Source organism: Danio aesculapii, chromosome 18, assembly GCF_903798145.1.
Source record: "Danio aesculapii chromosome 18, fDanAes4.1, whole genome shotgun sequence".
In the NCBI taxonomy this organism is placed as follows: domain Eukaryota; kingdom Metazoa; phylum Chordata; class Actinopteri; order Cypriniformes; family Danionidae; genus Danio; species Danio aesculapii.
The window spans coordinates 43,535,948-43,557,655 of record NC_079452.1 but is presented as its reverse complement, the minus strand read 5'-3'; the positions used below and the strand labels follow the sequence as shown (position 1 = coordinate 43,557,655).

General features: G+C 33.9%; 1 protein-coding gene across 4 annotated transcripts in view; it reads left to right on the top strand.

The window, feature by feature from the left end:
* The window catches only part of ampd3b (adenosine monophosphate deaminase 3b), a 36,005-nt gene extending 15,049 nt beyond the window's left edge, over nt 1–20,956 (top strand). For all 4 annotated transcript variants that reach the window (XM_056478080.1, XM_056478081.1, XM_056478083.1 and 1 more), the window contains 12 exons: nt 1,951–2,116; nt 4,675–4,894; nt 5,792–5,921; nt 7,438–7,632; nt 7,712–7,843; nt 8,230–8,393; nt 12,647–12,773; nt 14,927–15,090; nt 15,206–15,326; nt 18,319–18,492; nt 18,614–18,724; nt 20,547–20,956. In XM_056478080.1, the coding sequence (XP_056334055.1) occupies nt 1,951–2,116; nt 4,675–4,894; nt 5,792–5,921; nt 7,438–7,632; nt 7,712–7,843; nt 8,230–8,393; nt 12,647–12,773; nt 14,927–15,090; nt 15,206–15,326; nt 18,319–18,492; nt 18,614–18,724; nt 20,547–20,723 (1,881 nt within the window). In that variant the 3' untranslated portion in view covers nt 20,724–20,956. The remainder of the gene's footprint in view (nt 1–1,950; nt 2,117–4,674; nt 4,895–5,791; nt 5,922–7,437; nt 7,633–7,711; nt 7,844–8,229; nt 8,394–12,646; nt 12,774–14,926; nt 15,091–15,205; nt 15,327–18,318; nt 18,493–18,613; nt 18,725–20,546) is intronic.
* The last annotated feature ends 752 nt before the right edge of the window (nt 20,957–21,708 follow it).

Here is a 21,708-nt window from a genome sequence, read left to right as displayed (position 1 = left end):
TTTAATCTTAGAAATTTAAGCCATATACAAAACTACATTTTAAAAGTTGTTGTTTTTTTTTTAAATAAGAAATTAATACTGTTTGTCAGCAAGATACTATTAAATAATAATAATATAATATAATGTCAGCAAGATAATATAAATAATCTAAATCCAAGTTTATGGATTTGTTTCTTTTCATAGACTTGCAATGTCTTTGATTTTAACATTCAGTTTTTTTGGGAGGGATTAATGTTTTTATGTAAACAGCATAAAATTATTTTCATATTTTTATATCATTGTTTTGAACAGCACAGATTTGAACTGTTGTTTTTTTATTGTGCTATATAAAACAACGTTGATTTCATTTGATAACTCAATCAGTAGTGGCAATGCATTTCAGTTACATTTAAAATAAATCATATTCTTTTCCATTCATCAAAGTATCCTAAAAACAAAACGTTTCAACCAAAATGTCAAACAGTACAGTTTTTAAATTGAATATTAGTTAGACAAACCAGCATATTAAAGTGATTTCCTGAGGATCATGTGACACTTAAGACTACAATAGAATAGGGTTGTCGCAATACCATTAATTCACCTTACCATACTATACCAGCTGAAGTATCACGATACCAAATAGTGTTGCGATACTGTAATTCATAACTCAAATTATAAAGAAAATTGTCAGGAATACTATATTTTACATGTTATAATAGTTATTTAATTCATAATTCCCTTATTATTGATAATAAGTATAATTTGCACGTCAATTCACCTAATATTTATTCATTCTTTTTGTTTATTTTGTAGATAACTGACCAATGATACCAATGAAAAAATACATTCAAATAAAGATACAAATTATACCAAATTAGTTACAAAACTAGAATTTTTCCAACAAAATTAGGCTGTATGAATTGGTCACAAATTGTTTCAATGTTTCCTGTTGCTATTTTGGGTTTTTCCATCTATTGTTTTTTTATCAGGTAACAATCCAAAGGAGTTCAAATTTTCACTTTGTGAGTCGTTCTTTTTAAGTGATTGCTACGGTAGTCGTAGCTATTAAATCATATTGACAGGAACGGAAATAAACTGATTCAGGTGTGCGTTTGAAACATCAGAAAGCATGCAACCTTAAAGGGCTCCACAGACTATTAAAATAAAATGGTCTATTGTTGCACATGTGTGAGCGTTTTAATGACTTTTCCACATGCAACACTATTGTAGATAGACATGTTAATGACGATACTTCCGTTTACAAACTACAGTGGCACCGCCAGTATTTTGGTAGCGATACTACCATAGTACCAGTAAACCGTGCTATAGAAATTTAGTTTTATTATTGCAAAATACATGTATATATACAGTTGAAATCAAAATTATTAGCAAAATTAATTTTCTGTTTCAAATATTTCCTAAATAATGTTTAACAGAGCAAGGAATTTTTCACAGTATTTCCTGTAATAGTTTTTCTTCTGGAGTCTTATTGTTTTTAATAAAAAAAAAAAAAAAAACATTTTAAGGTCAATATTATAAGCCACCTCAAGTAATATTTTAAATGTCACTTTAAGCTGAATACTATTATCTTGAAAAATAATATGTATTGTCATCATGACAAAGATAAAAGAAATCAACTATTAGAAATTGGTTATTAAAACTATTACATTTAAAAATGTGTTGAAGAAATCTTCTTTCTGTTAAACAGAAATATACAGGGGGGTTAATAACTCAGGAGGGCTAATAATTCTGACTTCAGCTGTATATGGACATTAGAAAACTGTAATTCTTAATTGGTATAATACTATGCCATATTGCTGTTTTACTGTATTTATGAACAAATGAATGTAGCTTTGGTGAGCGTAGAAGTCTTCAACTCTTACCAGCTTAAACTTTCAAACCATAATGAGTAATGCAGTTGTTATGTGAACTCCTAAAAGATGTTTATTAATCTATGATCATTTCTGACAGATAACGGTTGAAGACTATGAGCAGGCAGCCAAATCCCTGCTGACAGCACTCTTCATCAGAGAAAAATATTCCCGGCTGGCATATCACCGCTTCCCCAGGACCGCAGCCAAGTTTCTAAGGAGTGCCAATAATGAAAAGTGGAGTGAGGAGGAAGAAGTGCTGCCAGGTATGTTGTGGTTGGCAACAGTTCAGACCCCAATAATGCACAATTACTTTTTGAGGCAAGACACTGCAGGTAAATAGGGTAAACAGCCCATACGTCCCCAAACTGTTCCATTACTGTTTTCAAGAATATTTTGCTTAAAAATGCAAATATATATAAGTAATCAACAAGTGGATCCAAAAAGTTTTTAGGAATTAACACAAAAAGACATAAATAGAAATAGTTCAATATTTTTTGGATTATTTTGATGAAAGGTTTTGATACACTTCAAATGTTTACTACTGCATATACAGTATAGTGTATATTTCTAGTACATACATCTGGACATTGAATGATGTCAGGTTCAAACTTCTTTCAGTTAAATGTTGTTACAAGGAGGACTTTTGGAAATATATATATATAAAATCAGGAAAATTATGTACGAACAATACTTCTGTGAAATCTTCAGAATATAAATATGAATAAATTGGCAAGGTTTAGTTCCTGTAAGAGCTGATGAAATGATGCATGGCTCAATGCAGTATTAATACTAATTTTTTTTTTGGAAAATGTTTTTTACAAATATATATTGTAATCAGGGCCAGACGGAATTTGCAGAGGTTTTTTTTGCTATTTCTGCAGAGAATTTTGGGAAAAATCTGCGGATTTCTGCGGAATTATTTTGGGAGTATCATAACTAAAACCTTAATATGTGAAATTAAAAGAAATACCTTTTTTAACTTTTATTTAATGTTTAAATTGCAAATCCAATTAGATTCACTTCATTTGGTAAACAAAGCAAGTCTCATATAATATATCTACTAAAAGACAGAAAATATTACTGTACAAACTGCTTTATATATAAATCAGATGAACATTTTCACATTAGTCAATAATATTACTTTAATTAATAAAAAACTGAATAAATTTAGATTTTCACACATTTACTCTAGCAAATAAACAAAATTAATGATGGGCTAAAACTCTGCAGAAATCTGGAATTCTGCGGAAAATCTGTAGAATTCTGTGTGCGCAGATTCTGTGTGCGCCTAATTGTAATCAGGGCTTGACATTAACACCCGCCAACACACCAAATGCGGGTAGATTTCAGCTGTTGCGGGTTAGACAGCTGCTCCCACTAGCCACTTTGGCTGGTTGAAAATCATTTTTAAATTGTAGTTTTCTTAAAAAGCAGAGTTCAACAATAAGGATGGCCCAATGGCGCGGAGCCAGCGAGAGATGACAAAAGTTACTGTGTTCGCATGAGCAAAAGAAGGCGGTGAATAGAGGATGATCACACGCACGGTGAGACTATCTTCGTTCACTGACGAGGGCTTCAGTGTTGCGCGCACAGGTGATATGATGCGTGCAAGTGTTTAAAAGCGTGCACGCTTACGTCTTTTTGCACGAAGCATCTGTGCCTGAAAACGCAATTGATGCGATCGATTCGCTTTGAAATAGACTGGAAAAAAGCAATGCTCCAGCACCCACAGTCTTGCTCCTTTCAAGAGCTCGAGAGTTTTTTAAATGTCTTTTTGTAAGCAGCAGCGGTTGCTTTCGCTTTAACCATTCTTTAAACAGATTATTAATGGGCCAAACATTAACTGTGCACGTGATTATCCTTTCATTACCGCACACAGTATGTTTTTTCCACCAGCTTTCTTTTACTTACAGTTATCTTTATTAATACAGTTTAATTTTCACCCTTTACAATAACCTTGCTTTAATATGAGATTAACTCTCCATTTATGTATAGTTAACTGAACATAGTGTTAGATACATGACAATAATTATTTTTTAAATGTTAATTATTTCAGTAAAGTATTGTTGAATTAAAAGCGCATGTATACAGCTATATTTAGCTTGTTTTGACGCATGATTAAAATTTCTTGGCTAAGAAATATTCATTTATCTTTAGTGTGGCTAGAGAAAAATGTTGTAAATCCTTGGTTGAGCCCTGAGAAGTCAAGTGAAATAAAAACTAATTGCAATACAACACTATAAACCCACAATCTATTTGCTTATGCTCCTTGAGCAAGGTCAGACATAACACACAAAAGTGAAATGAATAAAGAGTCATGTGGACATAACTTCTAAATCAAGTATTTTAGCATGCCAAAACCAAATTCATGCATATATAAAATATATTTTACCAACAACAAAATTGTGGCCAGTGAAAAAGGCGATGGCTAGTGATGTTGGAAAACTACTATCCAGTGGCTGGTGATCAAAAAAGTCAAGCCCTGATTGTAATTGAAATCTACAGTAACAATCTGATAAAATGCGACCAAAAAGAAAAATTTAAAGTATATTTAAGATACTTTCTTTACATTAGATTGAAGGGAAAAAACACTCAACGTAAAAACCCAAAAAGAAAAACATAAACAAAAGTTTTGCCTTAAGCATCTATAAGGACAACAGCTATGCGGCAAAGTGCTAAATGACTTGCCTGTATAGTTAATATTCTGACTGTATAACTGTTTATGGAAAGTGATACTCTAAACAACAGGTCATGTTTCTATGTATATCAGCACATAAATATAATATGACATGATGTTATGCTTAATTTTAAATGGCAACAGATATCTGTCCCTCCCCAAGTGAGGGTGAGGATCCCTACAGTATGGAAGACCTTCCACAGAATCTCAACTATTCCCTTAGGATGAAAGATGGAATCATATACGTCTATGATAACGAGGACGCATTAAAACAGGATCTGCCACGGAGCTTGCCATATCCTGACCTGGAAACCTTTGCTATCGATTTGAGCCACGTCCTTGCCATGATTGCAGACGGACCAACGTGAGTTTGGACATTTTTGTCTGACAATTCTTTACAAGAAAATGGAATCCAGATTAATCAAATTTGGAAATAATTGAAAGAAAATAAAAATGTTTAAAAATTTAAATAAACAAGCATGATATTGGATAAAAATTATTTTGCGATATTTTTTTTCTGCGATTAAATATTGCAATATCTCTGACATTGTGTATACATCATTTGACGAGTATACAGTTTGACAAGATGGATTGATTTGATGTTATTTTTTTCAGGAATAATCACAATGCAAAAAAGGTCTAATTTCTAGTCCAAAAATCTAAAAATTCTTTTAGATCAACTAAAAATATTGTTTTGTTTTCGTCTTCAGAAGAAGTAAGTCAAAATTAAGAGTTTTTCCTTAAAACAAGCTAAATTATATGCCAATGGGGTAATTAAATTAGTCTTATTTTCACTTTAAAATTTAGGTATTTGGACTAGAAACACGTCAGAAATTCTTAGTAAGATTTGTTTTAGGCATAAATCTTATAAATAAATGAATACAATTAACCTTTGTTACTTTTTTGTGGCCAACTTTTCTTAAAAGGCTCAGTCAAAGTCCTCTAAAAACACATGCAAATTATAAACTTTCACACTATTGTGGTCAAACTAAGCAGTGACTCTACAATCCACATTGTTCTGTGGCTCCTGGTGAGCTATAATTCAGAATCGACATTGCAGATCTTGTGATGTGACTATTATGGATGCACACATTGTGATTTCGACGATGAAACGATTTATTGTGCAGTCCTAATATTATCCCAATACAACCACACACTCAAATTGAATAACACTGAATATGTTTGCTATAGTTAAAAAACAGAATACATGATAACACTAAAAAATGGAAAAATATTTAAAGAGAAATGTTCTCTTCTCTAGGAAGACCTATTGTCACCGACGGCTTAACTTCCTGACCTCCAAGTTCCAACTGCATGAAATGCTGAACGAGATGGCAGAGTTAAAGGAACTGAAGTGTGTTCCTCACAGAGATTTCTACAACGTCAGAAAGGTATTTCAAATGAAATGACAATCAACACTCATTTTTAAACTGCATTTTCCCATATATCATTAGTGAATATTCAAAAAAGTGCAGAGCTGCACATCAATTTACACCGGTTGTCAAATTAACCCATCATTAAATTCAAAGTGCTGTCATTTGCCTATAAAACCACCATTGGCTCTGTTCCTATATACCTGAATTCCCTTTTTTTTTTATTCTTCATTTGAACGAAAGGAAACGAAAGAAGAAACTAAACGAAACGCAATGGTGTTATCAAAAGCGATACTTTTTTCAGTAACGAGTAATCAAATGAATTACTGAGTCTTGTTTTGCTTAGCCATAGGACCTCTCTTTCTCTGGGGTGTGTGTGTTTGGGGCTGGGGCAGGACACCAACCAGTGATGATGATTAGTGTGTCTGTGAACGTGGTGTGCTTGAGAATGTGATGATTGGCTTAGATAGAGTGCATTTCCATTGTTTGCCAATCAGAGGCAGAGTAGGGCAGGTGTTCACACACAAGCATGCGCACACTTAGTGGCACACACCAATGACCAGGAGTCAGAATGATGTCAAATCCAACAATTTCAATATTTATATATAAATATACATATAAATACAAGCACTACTTTACTCTCGTTGAGGTGAAAGGCAAGAATGTTTATGTATCATGCAACTTATGCCCAGGAAAAAAAGAGTCTCTCTGCGCCTGTGACAAGTAAGTATAATCTAATGAAGCACCTCACGTCATCACATGCCGCCATAAAATTAGTGGCTCCGCATGACATAACGTGAGCTCTGCTACCAAAGCAGGATATGATGTCACAACGTCAAAGCAAATAAAACGTAATTATTCTCCACCGCAAACACTTATTACTCGGACAGAATTAAACAAAATAATATCTAGATATATAGTTGAGGACATGCTGCCTTTGTCTCTCACACTGTCCCATAATACCATTAAAATAGGTTAGATTAGTGTACAGTGTTTTTTATTTATTTTATAGTCATTTAACCTTTTTTTTTTGAGTCATTAGATATTTATTAAAGTAACGCAATAGTTACGTTCACTGGTAATTAGTAACTTTTATAATTATGTAGCTCAGTTTACTATTTGTGAGAAGTAACTATAATTAATTACTCTTTTAAAGAACATGCCCAATACTGAACCCAACATAAAACAAAAAACGAAACGAAACATTGCTCTTCTGGGGTCTGATTTCTAAAAAATATTGCGTAGAAACCTATTTAAAAGTGAACATACGCTATAATCAATTGTTAATAATTTATTCATTATTATGTCTCATTTGATTATCTAAAGTGGTTCAGTTAAGTTCAAGTTAAATTCTCCCATCAAGTTTGTTTCTTATAGATCGCAACCTTTGCATGGCAAGTAGCGTACTCACATTTGTGTATAAGCCACATTTATAAACGAGACCCCTGGTGATTTGTCCTGCTTCCAATTCCCTAATTTGTAAGTTGCTTTGGATAAAAGCGTCTACTAAATGAATAAATGTAAATGTTTTCAGGTTGACACGCACATTCACGCAGCAGCCTGCATGAACCAGAAGCATCTTCTGAAGTTCATCCAGGACAGCTATCAGACAGAAGCGGACCGAGTGGTGCTGGATAAGGGTGGAAAGAAGGTCACCCTCAAACAGGTCTTTGACACTCTCAAAATGGACCCTTATGACCTCACAGTGGACTCACTGGATGTGCATGCGGTACGTGTTGCAGGACCTCCAAAATGTTTAAGTCTCAAAAAAATATGCAACTAAGAAACTGCAATGTTGTTTGTTACAGGGCAGACAAACCTTTCACCGCTTTGATAAATTCAATTCCAAATACAACCCGGTTGGTGCAAATGAGCTCAGAGAGATCTACCTCAAAAGCGATAACTATATCAACGGAGAGTATTTTGCACGTCTGATCAAGGTAAAATGTCATCAAGTGTGTGAGAGTCGCTGATTCAGCTAGAACATATTAGTTCTTAAAGGGAAAGTTCACTTAAAAAATACAATTCTGCCATTATTTACTCATACTTCACTTGTTCCAAACCTGTTTGAGTTTCTTTCTTCTGTTGAACGATGAACAGAATGTTGGGGGGGAAGAAAAACATCCCTTGACTCCATAGTATTTTTTTGTTCCTACTATGGAAGTCATTGGCTACTTTTTCCCCAACATTCTTTAAAATATCTTGTTTTTTTGTTTAACAGTAGAAAGTCCACTTGAGTGTTAGTAAATTGTGAGGGACACCATTAATTTTTGTGTGAATTATTGCTTTAAGAATGAAAGTCACAAGTTGTTATCGCACTGTACAGGAAGTTGCTCATGACCTAGAGGAGAGTAAATATCAGCACGCAGAACCCCGCCTCTCCATTTACGGACGAGCACCAGAGGAGTGGGAAAGTCTGTCCAGATGGTTCATCATGCAAAAGCTGCACTCCCCTAACATGAGGTGGATGATACAGGTGCCCAGGATCTAGTAAGCGCTCTTCTCTTGTAACAGAACACAGCAATTTAAATACATTTCCTGTGAAGTGCTTTAAATGTGCGTTTTTTTATTCTATGTTTGATGTAATCTGAAAAATGAAGAGAGGGTGGGACAGAGTAGCTCCAAAAGCAAAAAAACAGCCAATCGCGTTTCGTTTTCATCTCAGATCTGCCAGAGAGAATGGTTGAACTCAAGTGCATCAACTGAAAAGAAAACGATAAAAATCATTGATCCATTTAGGCAGAAGAGACAAACTGCAAGCTTCTGATGTTTATATCAGTTTTATTTTTTATATCCTTAACCATCTACCGCATGGTTTTGCCATATGGCAACATGATATTTATGTTAATTTCCCTGCCACTGTTTCTTTAAGACCAACATTGATTTTTTTTGTTGGAAAGAGAACACCTTAGTGTAGCCAATGATGTGCTTTGGTTAAGTCACATGACATGCAGTGTTTTTCTGTAGCGTGATTTCTGACAGACTGGCATTTATTGTGAGTAGTTGCTGAATGCAAATGTAAACATCAAAAACAAAAGATCAAATTATGTCAGATCCACAAAAAATCTGAAACATCACCTCCAGTAAATTATGATGACATATTCACAACTCAAATTTTTTTTTATTAAATTGTTTTTTTGTAAATCGATCAAATGTATGTGCTGCCAAATGGTGGAATGTGCAATAATGCAATGGGTTAGCTAGCTAGCATGGTTAACTGTGAACTTTTTAGTTGTAACAATAACAACATGAATGCTAGTAATATAATGTTGATTAGTTGTATGTTAATGGAATTTGCATTATGGATAAAATCTAGTTTTAATAGCAATATTACTTTTGAATAGATATAAATACAGGGTACAGTGTATTAGCGAGCACCACCATGTTCAATGGAACATGTATAAAGGTACGCGAGCTGTCACTGGGGTGGTACCTTTTCAAAATGTACACATTTGTACTTAAAGGGTGTATATTGGTACCTCAAAAGTATATAATAGTACCTAAAAAAATTAAGAGGAACACTTTTGTTTTTTCTAGGTATTAATATGGACCTTTTAGTTACAAATTTGTACCTTTTGAAAAGGTACCACCCCAGTGACAGTTCGCGTACCTTTATTTCTGATAGTGTAGATTATAGTATAATATATAAACATTGTTAGCTAGTAGCGACGTTATTCTGATGCATCTTGATATACTTGACGAGTTATTTATTTGTTATAATATTTACTGGAGAAAATATTTAAATTTACTGTATATTGTATACATAATAAAAATTATGTTTGTTTTTAATAATATCAAAAAAGAATGGAATTAATGAAAGCTGTTGGAATATGAGTTGTTGGAAAGTATGTATAAAGTGTCATTTAAGTTCTGTGTTAAAGCTTATAACACAGCAACACCAATTAAATCATGTCAAACAACAAAATTATGAATTATAAGGAAAGATCTAAATTTGAAATTTCTAAGTTAGATCCACTGTTGGACGTTGTTGCCATATGGCAACATATCATAAAGTACTTAAAACATTTTTTTCCAATTTAGTTTTTTACAGAACTTTAAGTTAAGCCATTTTAAGAAAAGAAAAACAATAAAATATTTTTTATAGATCTATCGTAATGCGTGCAGTAGAGGGTTAAAATCAGACTGAAACTAACATCTAAAAAACATTTGTGATTTGAAGAGTGACTTTTTTGTGGATCTTTGCCAAAAAAAAAAATTCTATTGAATTAAAGTTGCTCTGAAATAAGTCTGTCAGCTCTCACAGGGTCAATAGTGAATGCTGATTTCCACGTCTTTTTGCATAATAAGAATGAACTCTGGCCTTTTGACATCTGTGTTGTTGCTGCAGCGTTGGCGGTTAATTGTATTATTGTTGTCCTGAATGTCTGAACACTAGTCTCAAATCTTTTTCTCACGATCTTCCATTTGGCTTAATCTGTCTTCCTCTAAACACAAAACAAGGATATTCTAGTTAACAGAGGTATATTCTCAGAATGTCGTGCCAGACTGTACCTAATAATTTTCTTTTTTGAGGGGATGAGGAGGGGCAATGCATTAAGGGAACATTCCATTTTAGAATTCTGCAAACGTTATGACAATGTTCTGACACCAATGCTTGTTTTGAGAACAATTTCAGTTTCAAATGCAAAAAGTTGTAACATTTTCAGAATTCTGAACATTCTGTTATAGGTTGTTTTCACATGACGTCATTCATGATGTGCGAAATTTAGATGGAGGGCAGGAAGTGATTGTTCTACATAGGAATCGCTATCAGAACATCAAAATATTTCAGTTTTATGTTGTTTATAATTGTTTAAATCTGTCAAAATAAGAAATGCCAAACAGCTTTTATTCATTAATTCATTCATTTTCTTTTTGGCTTAGTCCCCTTATTAATCAGGGGTCTGAATCAGGAAATGAACCGCCAACTTATCCAGCATACGCTTTTTTTTTTTTTTGAACTTTGAGGAATTTCAGCTCAAACAAATAAAGTTTAACTCAAGCCAAATCAAATCAATTTACATTGGATGAGCCCCCATATGTTACATCTGGCTTAAAGATGTAACTTTAAGGGAGACGATTAGGCAAAATGAAGTAAAAATTGTATTTATTAAACACAATTGAAAATAACATAATCAAAACATCAGTATCAGTATGTTTGATCAGTGTGAAAAGCAAGTGAATGGATGCGCTAACTGTTGTCAGCGCATGTGTATGGATGAACAACAAAACATAAAGCCCAAAGTGGAGCGCAGATCTGGCCAACTGCCCAAACAGCGATTGAACGGCGGCCCTGACAAACTCTCTCACTGAGTTTAAATTAGGGTGCTGACTAGCATTAGGAGCGCTGAAGACAGACCCCCAACCTAGAACAGACAGTCCTAACAGACCTACAAAGAATAGTTTTGTGTTGAATTTATATATTTCTTTTTTGCTAACACTTTACAATGCAGATTAATTTGTTAAAATGGCATAACGCATTAGCTATCATGAACTAACAATAAGCACTATATGTTGACTACATGTATAAATCTTTGTTATTCAGTTTTTTAATTAATGTAAAACAAATTAAGTTTTTTTCAATGGTAAAATAAAAAATATGAAATGTATAAAATATGAATTACAAATATGGTTTCATTAAGTTACAGTATATTTTATTCCTTAAATATTTTATTAATATATAAGAATAAATAGCATTAAGGCGATGCAGTGGGTAGCACGTTCGCCTCACAGCAAGAAGGTCGCTGGTTCGAGCCTCGGCTGGGTCAGTTGGCATTTCTGTGCAGAGTTTGCATGTTTGATTGGGTTTCCTCCGGGTGCTCCGGTTTCCCCCACAGTCCAAAGACATGTGCTATAGGTGAGTTTAGTAGGCTAAATTGTCCGTAGTGTATGTGTGTGAATGAGCGTGTGTGGATGTTTCCCAGTGATGGGTTGCAGCTGGAAGGGCATTCGCTGCGTAAAACATATGCTGGATAAGTTGGCGGTTCATTCCCCTGTGGCGGATTAATAAAGGGACTAAGCCTAAAAAGAAATTAATGAAATAGCATTAATGAGTATTATTATTAATCAATGATTATATTAAATAATTTTATAACAAATAATTATTAAGTATTTAATGCACAGGCTATATGTTGTGTATATGGTTATTATGTCCAAAATGTAGTTGTTAACTATTAACATGTGGGTATATATATTAATTTATATGTGGGTAACACTTTACAATACAGGTCATGTAGTTAATGTTAGTTAATGCACTTTCTAACATGAGCTAAGTCTAGAACAGTCTCATACAACATTTATTAAACATAGTTCAACATTTACTAATGCAATATTAAAATCTAAAATTAAAAGTTAGTCTTGTTAACATTAGTTATGTACTGTGAGTTAACATGAACTCACAATAAACTACTTCATTTTCATTAAGTAACAAAGACGAATAAATACTGTAATAAATGTATTGTTCATTGTTTGTTCATGATGATAAATAAATTAATATTAACAATGTGAGCTGTATTATACTGTTACCGTAAAAGATATTGTCAAACAAACATCCTAAATTTACATTCATATTACTGACAAATGACATTCAATAACTCTGCCTTCAGTTTTCAGTTCAAATTCAGTCATTTAAAATGCTTGCTCAGATTTATGGGGTTACCATAACTATCTATAATTGTGCTCGTACTGTAAACCATATCCTGTTCCTAAAATCCAATATTCTTGTGTATGTCACTTTTCTTTAGTGACATTTTCAGATCAAAGAAGATTATTGCCAACTTCGCCAAGATGCTGGAAAACATCTTCCTTCCACTGTTTCAGGCCACTGTAAATCCTCAGAAACACAAAGAAATGCACGTCTTCCTCAAACATGTAAGTGCTTCATCAGTGCTTTTGTTGAGCTTGCAAGACCAGTCAGAGCGGATTCGTGTCACATCTGAGCTTCTCAAAACAAAATCGCAGTTAACAGTTCTATTGAACAACAGCCATTTTCCCCGAAAACAAGCCAACGGTGGCAAACCCTTTCAGGCAATTAAACAATTCTCAGATGACTAAGAGTTTGTGTTGAATTGGTCACGAACAACAAAAATTACAAAACTCAGATGTGGTTAAAGTCATGTGCCCAATTCAATATTACAGTCAATCTTTGTTTTGTTTTGTTTGTTTCTTTAATTGTCAAAAGTAATGCCACTTGCAGACTTTTACACTGTAAAACCCAACAGTCAACTTGATTAAATGAAATGAGTGAAGGTAACTCAAAATTGACTGAAAGTTAATTCTACTCATTTGAGAAGAGTTTTGAACTCAGTGTTGAAGGTAACGAGTTAATTAAAAAGCTTATTACTTCATCTTAAATGGAGTAAGTTCACAGTACTCGTATAGATTAGTTTAACTCAAATGGTTTGTAGCATTCAGTTTGAGTTGTCTAACTTATTGGTTTTTACAGTACTCAGTTGGTTTGAGTTCTCGTCATTTATTGGGTTTTACTGTGCTCAAATTGCTTTGTTTACTCAAATGGATTAAGTTCACATTACTCATTAGGATACGTTTTTGAACTTAAATGGTTTGTTTAAATAGAGTTTCCTCTAATAGTTTGAGTTACCTTAACTTATTGGGTTTTACAGATACTGCAGGTAAATAAAGGATTTAAAAACTATTATTTATCTTCATACTTTTAAAATTCATTGATTACATTCAGAATAGCATATTTTAGTTATTATAAGTTTTATAAAATATTATGATATATTATGTATATGTAACTGAGGTATTTTTAAATTAAATGTCTTGATTTCCATATTCTTCAACATCTACTTTTCAAATGTATTTATTATTTATTATTCATAAAAATTATTATATTTTATTTATTCAAATTTATTTAATTTATTATTCATTTATTTTAAAGTCAGGGGTACTTACCGAGGGGATTTTTGTGAATCACTCCATTATTCAGAAAATACTGACAACAGCCAGAATTGTTTTGGCTTTTTTGAGAATAAAATGTTAATAATCACGCAAATTATATATGGTCACACTTTATTTTGATGGTCCGTTTGTTGAATTTAAGTTACATTGCATCTATATGCCAACTAATTCTCATTAGATTATAAGTAGACTGTTAGGTTGGGGTTAGTGTAAGTTGACATGCACTCAAGTTTCTTACAGTCAGTTAAATGTCTGTTGAAGGAGCAGTATCAACAGATATTGAGCAGACAGTCTACTAATACTCAAATGGACCATCAAAATAAAGTGAAAAAAAAATAAAAATAAATAAATAAAGTGTTACCTTATATATTAACATAAACAGCAAAAATCAGTACAAGGCAGTTGAAAAATGTATACAAAAATATGACATTTTTAAAAACATTTTCCCACATTTTTTCGAGTGCCTTAGACTGATTTTTGCTGTTTAAACTGATGAATCCCTAACTCAAAGAGCAACAACACATTATTTAGGCTACCCCTGAGCTTTTTTTTGTTTGATTTCAGATTTTTATATATGAACATATCTGTAAGGATGCTTATAAAACATAGTTAAACTTTAAAGTTTGACTTATGAAATTCTGCTGAAGTGGAGATTATGGATTCATGGAAAACTAATTTTGAGATAACTGCCTTTAATATGACTACTCAATATAAAAATATGGATTGTAATAATTTAAATCTACGGATAGGCCAACTGCTTTTCCAATGGCCAATTTCAGTCAAATTAATATATTTTTATTATACCTTAAACCTCACTTGGGACTCAGTGTGGACAGCAATGTAATACTTTTATTGTACATATGACAATAAACGCTTCAAATTTTGGACAGAAACACATTTGCGAAGTGCTATATTAAAAAAAGAAACATTTAAGAGTGTTTTGGATGTTTTAATCCATGTTTACTTTTATTTTTATTTTTTTATGAAAATCCCCAAATCAAAAAGCTGACAGAAAAAGTGTTTTTGCCTACATTTGTCTTGCCTTAATAAAGCCTTGAATGCAAAAGTATCCAAGAAAAAGATCTCAATAATATTTCTTGTAGGTGACCGGGTTCGACAGTGTGGATGATGAATCCAAACACAGTGATCACATATTCAACTATAAGAGTCCAAAACCTGAAGAGTGGACCTCCGAGGAAAACCCACCCTACACATACTACCTCTTCCACATGTATGCCAACATCATGGTTCTCAACAACCTAAGAAAGTAAGTCGCTATCATGACCATGCTCTGATTTCAGTGTTTAAATCCCTTTACATTCAGAAAATGATCAAATTGAAGACAAAGACCATATAAAAATAGCAAATGTGGTGATTTTCAGGGAGCGTGGTATGAATACCTTTCTGTTTCGTCCTCACTGTGGTGAAGCAGGATCCATCACTCATCTGGTCTCCGCTTTCCTCACAGCCGACAACATCTCTCATGGACTCAACCTTAAGAAGGTCAGTGTCTGAGACAGGCCATAATGCACACACTATTAACTCTACAGGCACTGTACTTTTAGAATCCGTCAATTAAAATGTTGCTGGAAAATATGGTAACACTTTAAATGGTCCATTAGTTAATGTTAGATAATGTATTTAATAACATGAAGAAACAATTAGTAATACATTTGTTACTGTATTTATTAATCTTCATTAAGGTTATTTAAGTTAAATAATATTAGTTCATATTAACCCATTAACTAATGTTATCAAGCATAAGTTTAAATTTTAATGATGCATTAGTTATTATGTTGAGCTATGATTAATAAATGCTTTACAAGAACATTCTTCACTTTTGCCAATTGGTGAAGTTTTTTCCTCGGCGCTGTCGCCACTGGCTTGCATGGTTCAGGATCTGTAGAGCTGCACATCGATGGATTTGCTCTTTAGTGTTTGGGCTCTCAGTGGTGAATATTAAACCACACTGAACTGAGCTAAACTTATCTGAACTTAAACATTGAAAACTGAACTGACACGCATTTAATTTACTATGATCTTTCATGTGAAGCTGCTTAGACACAATCTACATTGTAAAAGCGCTATACAAATAAAGAAGAATTGAATTGAATTATTCATATTTAGATAATGTTATTAAATACGTGAACTAATGGACCATTAGTCTAAAGAAAATACACGATTAGTTTATAACTTTCAACCCATTTGTATTTATGCAAGTCCTTTTTGAAATGTATGTTACACAGACTTACTTAGTTAACAGTAAAACCTTGCAAAAATGAACTGAAATGACATCTATAAACCGCAGTTTATTTTAGATAGTTGTCCAGATATTCTCCTTTTTGATTTATTTTAACTGGATGTAGTTTTCTAGTATGACTACAGTGCTTCCCACAGGTTTGAAATATACTTGTGGTGGTAGCCGGATAGAAACACATCATTTAACCACATCACATAAATAGTTAATTATATGCAACAAACAAAACACAATTAAAATTTTAACTATATATATATATATATTCTTTTCTTTTATTAATTAATTTTTTTATTATGACACTGTTTTACACAGTTTTTTTCAATGGGTTAATGTTAAAAAAAGACTGTTGAAATAAAAGACATCCACTATTTCTGTTACTTTAATACTATTCAGGAGCCATGTGCACCCACTGACAGGTCAAATGCAAGGTGCTTCTCTCTCTCTCTCTCTCTTACAAGTTCAAAGCAAACTTAAATGCCAAAGCGATTTAGATATGTATATAAAATAGCCTATATAATATATATCATCAAATTAATAAAATAATCAGCAAAAGAGAAATAAATGACAGAAAAAGGAATAAAAACAGAAAATATCTTTAAAAATGAGCCTAATTACATGATTAAAACTAGATTATTTAAAAAAAGGCAAATGAGTTGATTGACCATTACAAATGGTATACATATATTTTTTACATATTTTGCAGCCAGTTTAGACCAATATTTCGTCCTCTCCATGTGTATTTCTGACAGCTAGCTCTCTGCAACTCTCACATGGTCGCCCACTGAAGCTAAGCAGGGCTGCGCCTTGTCAGTACCTGGATGGGAGACCACATAAGAAAGCTAGATTTCTGCCGGAAGTGGTGTTAGTGAGACCAGCAGGGGGCCCCCAACCTGTGGTTTGTGTGGGTCCTAATGCCTCAGTATAGTGACGGGGACTCTATACTGCTCAGTGAGCGCCGTCTTTCGGATGAGACATTAAATCGAGGCCCTGACTCACTGTGGTTGTTAAAAATCTCAGGATGTCCTTCGAAAAAGAGTAGGGGTTTAACTCTGGAATCCTGGCCAAATCTGCCCTCTGGCCTCTGTCCATCATGGCCTCCTAACCATCCCCATATCATAATTGGCTTCATCACTCTGTCTCCTCTCCACCAATCAGCTGTTGTGCGGTCTGACGCAATATAGCTGCCGTCGCATCATCCAGGTGGATGCTGCACACTGATGGTGGATAAGGAGATCCCCCCAATGTGTAAAGCGCTTTGAGTTTTCAGAAAAGCGCTATATGAATGTAAGGAATTATTATTATTATTATATAGTAAAGTTTTTCTGAATCGTTTAGATTAATGAATCTATCATTTACTTTTTCTCTCTGTCTCGCGGCTGTGCATGTACAGTCAGCTCTCAAGCATGCGGAAAGTAGTCTTTAATAAAGAGTAATGCAAAAAGCATACAAGCTTTAGAAAGTGATAGCAGAAGTTAAATCCTGGACTTTTTTGGAGATTCAAAAACCCGGGTAGGATGAACTTTTTAAGTCCCAAAAAGGTGCATCTCTGTGGGTCTGCAAAGCTGTGGGAGTGTCTGCGGGATTTCTCTCACAAAACTAAACAGGTAAATGAGAGATGATTTTCCTCTACTCAATCGATCGCGGATGTTTGGTTTTATTGGGCAGATACAAAAAAGTGATGTTAATAATAGTAAAAAAAACTACTAATAGTAAAAAGGCACTAAATATATTTGGGCAGCCGTTAATATACCTGGGAGACCCTCCCAAGTAAAGTCGATGTTTGGGAAGCACTGGACTAAACAACTTTAAAATTACAATGAAAACAAAATCTTGAAAGGAAAACTAATTCCCAATATGAATTAAAAAAGCCCAATAGAATGTCAATAGCTATGTTTCCATCCAAAACTGTATATTTAACTTGTGAGTACTGAAAATGTGAATATTATTTAAAAATGCAATCACGGGAGACAGTTCTAGGAGATCATTTAACCAAACCATTTTAATGGCATGTTACTATCACAGCTTTTAATGCATGTTTTCTTATTGCACAAAAGAATCAGTCAAATTTGTTCATACGTTTTAAGATCTTACGCACATCTGGTCATTTCCATTCAGTATTTTTTTTGTAATGGAGTATATCAAAACATGCATGAAAACATATCTAACGATTCTAAATCAAACCTGATGCCAGTGGCACTGATGTAGTTTTTCTTGTGGTTTTTATGTTTCTCTGTACAGAGTCCTGTGCTGCAGTACCTTTATTACTTGGCCCAGGTTCCCATTGCCATGTCTCCTCTCAGCAATAACAGTCTGTTCCTGGAGTACTCCAAAAATCCCCTGCGAGAGTTCCTGCAGAAAGGCCTGTGTGTTTCCCTCTCCACAGACGACCCACTACAGTTTCACTACACAAAGGTCAGGCAGGGCAGATACTCGCAACACAGCATACACTGCTGATAAACAGTAGAGTTTAATAATGTGAGAGCAATCGTCTGATGCAGTCGGTGATGTGTAATTCTGCTGTTTGTACCTTCAGGAAGCCTTGATGGAGGAATACGCCATAGCAGCACAGCTGTGGAAACTGAGCACATGCGATACATGTGAGATCGCCAGAAACAGTGTGCTTCAGAGCGGCCTGTCACATCAGGTACTGTCTATATATTAGTACTAATATTGTATGTTCAGAATTAATTCTAAAAGTAATTTCAGCTTGTACCTCAGCAAAACAAGGAGACATCAATAAACTCACAATGGAAGTAAATTGGGCCATTTTTACAGGATTTAAAAGTAGGAATGTTAATCCATTTTTATTCGATGCACAATTCCGAAATGTTTGCTTTTTTGCAACACTGATGATTGACATGTAAACTACAGCTTGCAGCAACTTATTGGCTGAGTTGATGTACCCTAAAGCCTGGGACACACTAAACCAACACCAAAGAACTAGTATCCACAAAAACATTGTTGTCGCCTCACATTGGCTGCATCTAGTCCTGTTAAATCCAAAAAGCTGCATGTGAACACACCAAACAGACAATAGCTGACTGAAAAGAGAACAAATGTTCTACACCTGTGAGAGGATGTACCTTTCCAGCCCTGTAGCTGGTATTATATGCATCTATCATTCCATAAAGGGAAACCGGAACTAGTGCTGCACACATACAAACTGTAAACAGAGCAGCGTTTAAGTACCAATTTAACAGTTCTTTCTCACCACAGAAGGATTCTCTCATGCAAGTATGTCTGATAATCTGATACTCCATGTCATTTGAAAATATTAAAGAAATGTGACAAAATGACTTTTGTGCTCACAGTTCACTCATAAACTGCATTTTTTGACATAGTTTGCTTAGTTTTGTCACATCAGTTAATCAATTAGAGTGCTCTTTTTCACTGATCGTCGATGCTGGTTCTAAATACATAGGTAGGGCAAACTCCCTCCAACATGAGCCCGGTGAGAGGCAATGTATGGAACACTCCACCAATATTAGCCAGACAGACACTAACTGAGACAGCATGTTGCTGCCCAATGGATGACCATTTGCTTCTTTTGTCCCGACTTAATTCAGTACTAAATAATTCAGTGCCCTAATTTTCTCAAAGCATTTATTTTTCATTCTTTTATACAGTGCATGCGGAAAGTATTCATAGCGCTTCACTTTTTCCACATTTCTTTATGTTACAGCCTTATTACAAAATGGATTAAATTAATTTATTTCCTCAAAATTCTACACTCAATACCCCATCATGACAATGTGAAAAAATGTGTACCAGAATTGAAACAGAATGTACCTGAGCTCAATTTAGAGCTTCACAGCAAAGGCTGTGAATACTGACCTGACTTTACAGGTTTTTTATTTTTAATAAATTTGCATCAATTTCAAAAATCATTTTTCACATTGTTATTATGGGGTTTTGTGTGTCGAATTTTGAGGAAATAAATGAATTGAATCCATTTTGGAATAAGGCTGTAACATAAAAAATGTGGAAAAGGTGAAGCACTATCACGTATGCACTGCAAGTAAAAAGCAGCAGCAAATAGCTATACTCATAATGAACATCCAGGCCATATCCATGCCATTGAGAGCAAGTTTTAGATAAATGTACATTTGTGTTGTGTGGTTTGGTTGTTATCTATATTTGAGATAATATAACATCATTCAACATTCTATAACAGTAGTCAACATTTGAAGTGGATCAAAAAAATTGGAGTGCTGTTCAATCATTTAGGACAACTTTAATGCAAGGTTTTGAACCACTTCAAATGTTGACTACTGTAGGTATACGAGAATATTAGATTTGGACACATTCACTTCTATTGTAAGAGCTTCAAACAAGACCCCGATTTCATTTTTTTGTGAACTAACCCTTAAATAATAATCTAGTACTCGTTTTAATAACCCCTTGCATTAAAAATAAATATACTCACATTTATCCAGGATAAGCTGACATTTTGATTTTCCTTGCAGGAGAAGAAATACTACCTGGGTGAGAATTATCTAGAGGATGGACCAGAAGGAAATGACATCCGTAAGACGAATGTGGCGCAGATCCGTATGGCCTATCGGCATGAGACACTGTGCAATGAGCTCAGCTTCCTAGTGGAAGCCGTCAAGTCAGAAACAGTGGCAGCACAAGCCCCGTAAACATAGCAGGGTGACAGACAGGGTAAAGCTTGGGTTCATACGAATGGACCAGATGTCAGTATAAAATCTTGCGACAGGTCATGCACTAAAGAGTCATGAAAAATACACATCATTCTAGAATGCAAGATAAAGAGCCATGCATCTTATTGATGATGCACATATCACTTCCCATGGTGCCTTAAAGGTGTTGGATATAAACATTTCATATAGCAAATCTGTTTGTTTTCCTTTTTTAACAAAACACGGACAATAAACTGTTCCTGTATTTTGCATGCTTTCTGAAAAGTGAGTTTTTTGGGGGACATTTGTTGTACATTTGTTACCTTTTCTAAACGAGGGAGTCTTTGGGTTTGTGACTTGAACAATGTATTCTTTTTTTTTAGATAGTTTTACATAAAAAACAGAAAGTTGGAATACAACCTTGATAAACTTGTTTGATTGCAACCTGAGATTTCGGGGACTGTTGAGTAACATTTTATTTTTTGTGTACTTGAATTTGCACATTTTGTACACCGATTGAGACTGTTAAAGATTTTGTTATGGATGCGGAATGATGTATGGGTGCTTGGATTCAGAAAAGCCTCTTATAACATGCCTGAATGGTGACTATGCTCTGTGTATCTGAATAAGGCACTCAAAAAATGTTAAATAAATACAGTGATGGAAAAAAGAAAGTCTTGCTCTATTAATTGAAGATGGTTCTCTATAGTTAAAATCACAGATAATGGAAAAAATAAGAGACTACTTAAAAACTGTCATTTATAGATATTTTTTCTGAAATGTCATTTGCATTGTCTTTTTTGTGCATAAAATACCAAAAAGGTGCCATGTTGTACATTTTTAGACAAACCAATGGCAATGTTTTAAAATCAAAACAAATATTAACATTTTACCAAATACCTAGATAATCTAGAGATGCCCAAACTAGGACCCACGGGATATAGTCTGCCCATGGTAACTTTGATTTGGCCAGCCATCCCATGAG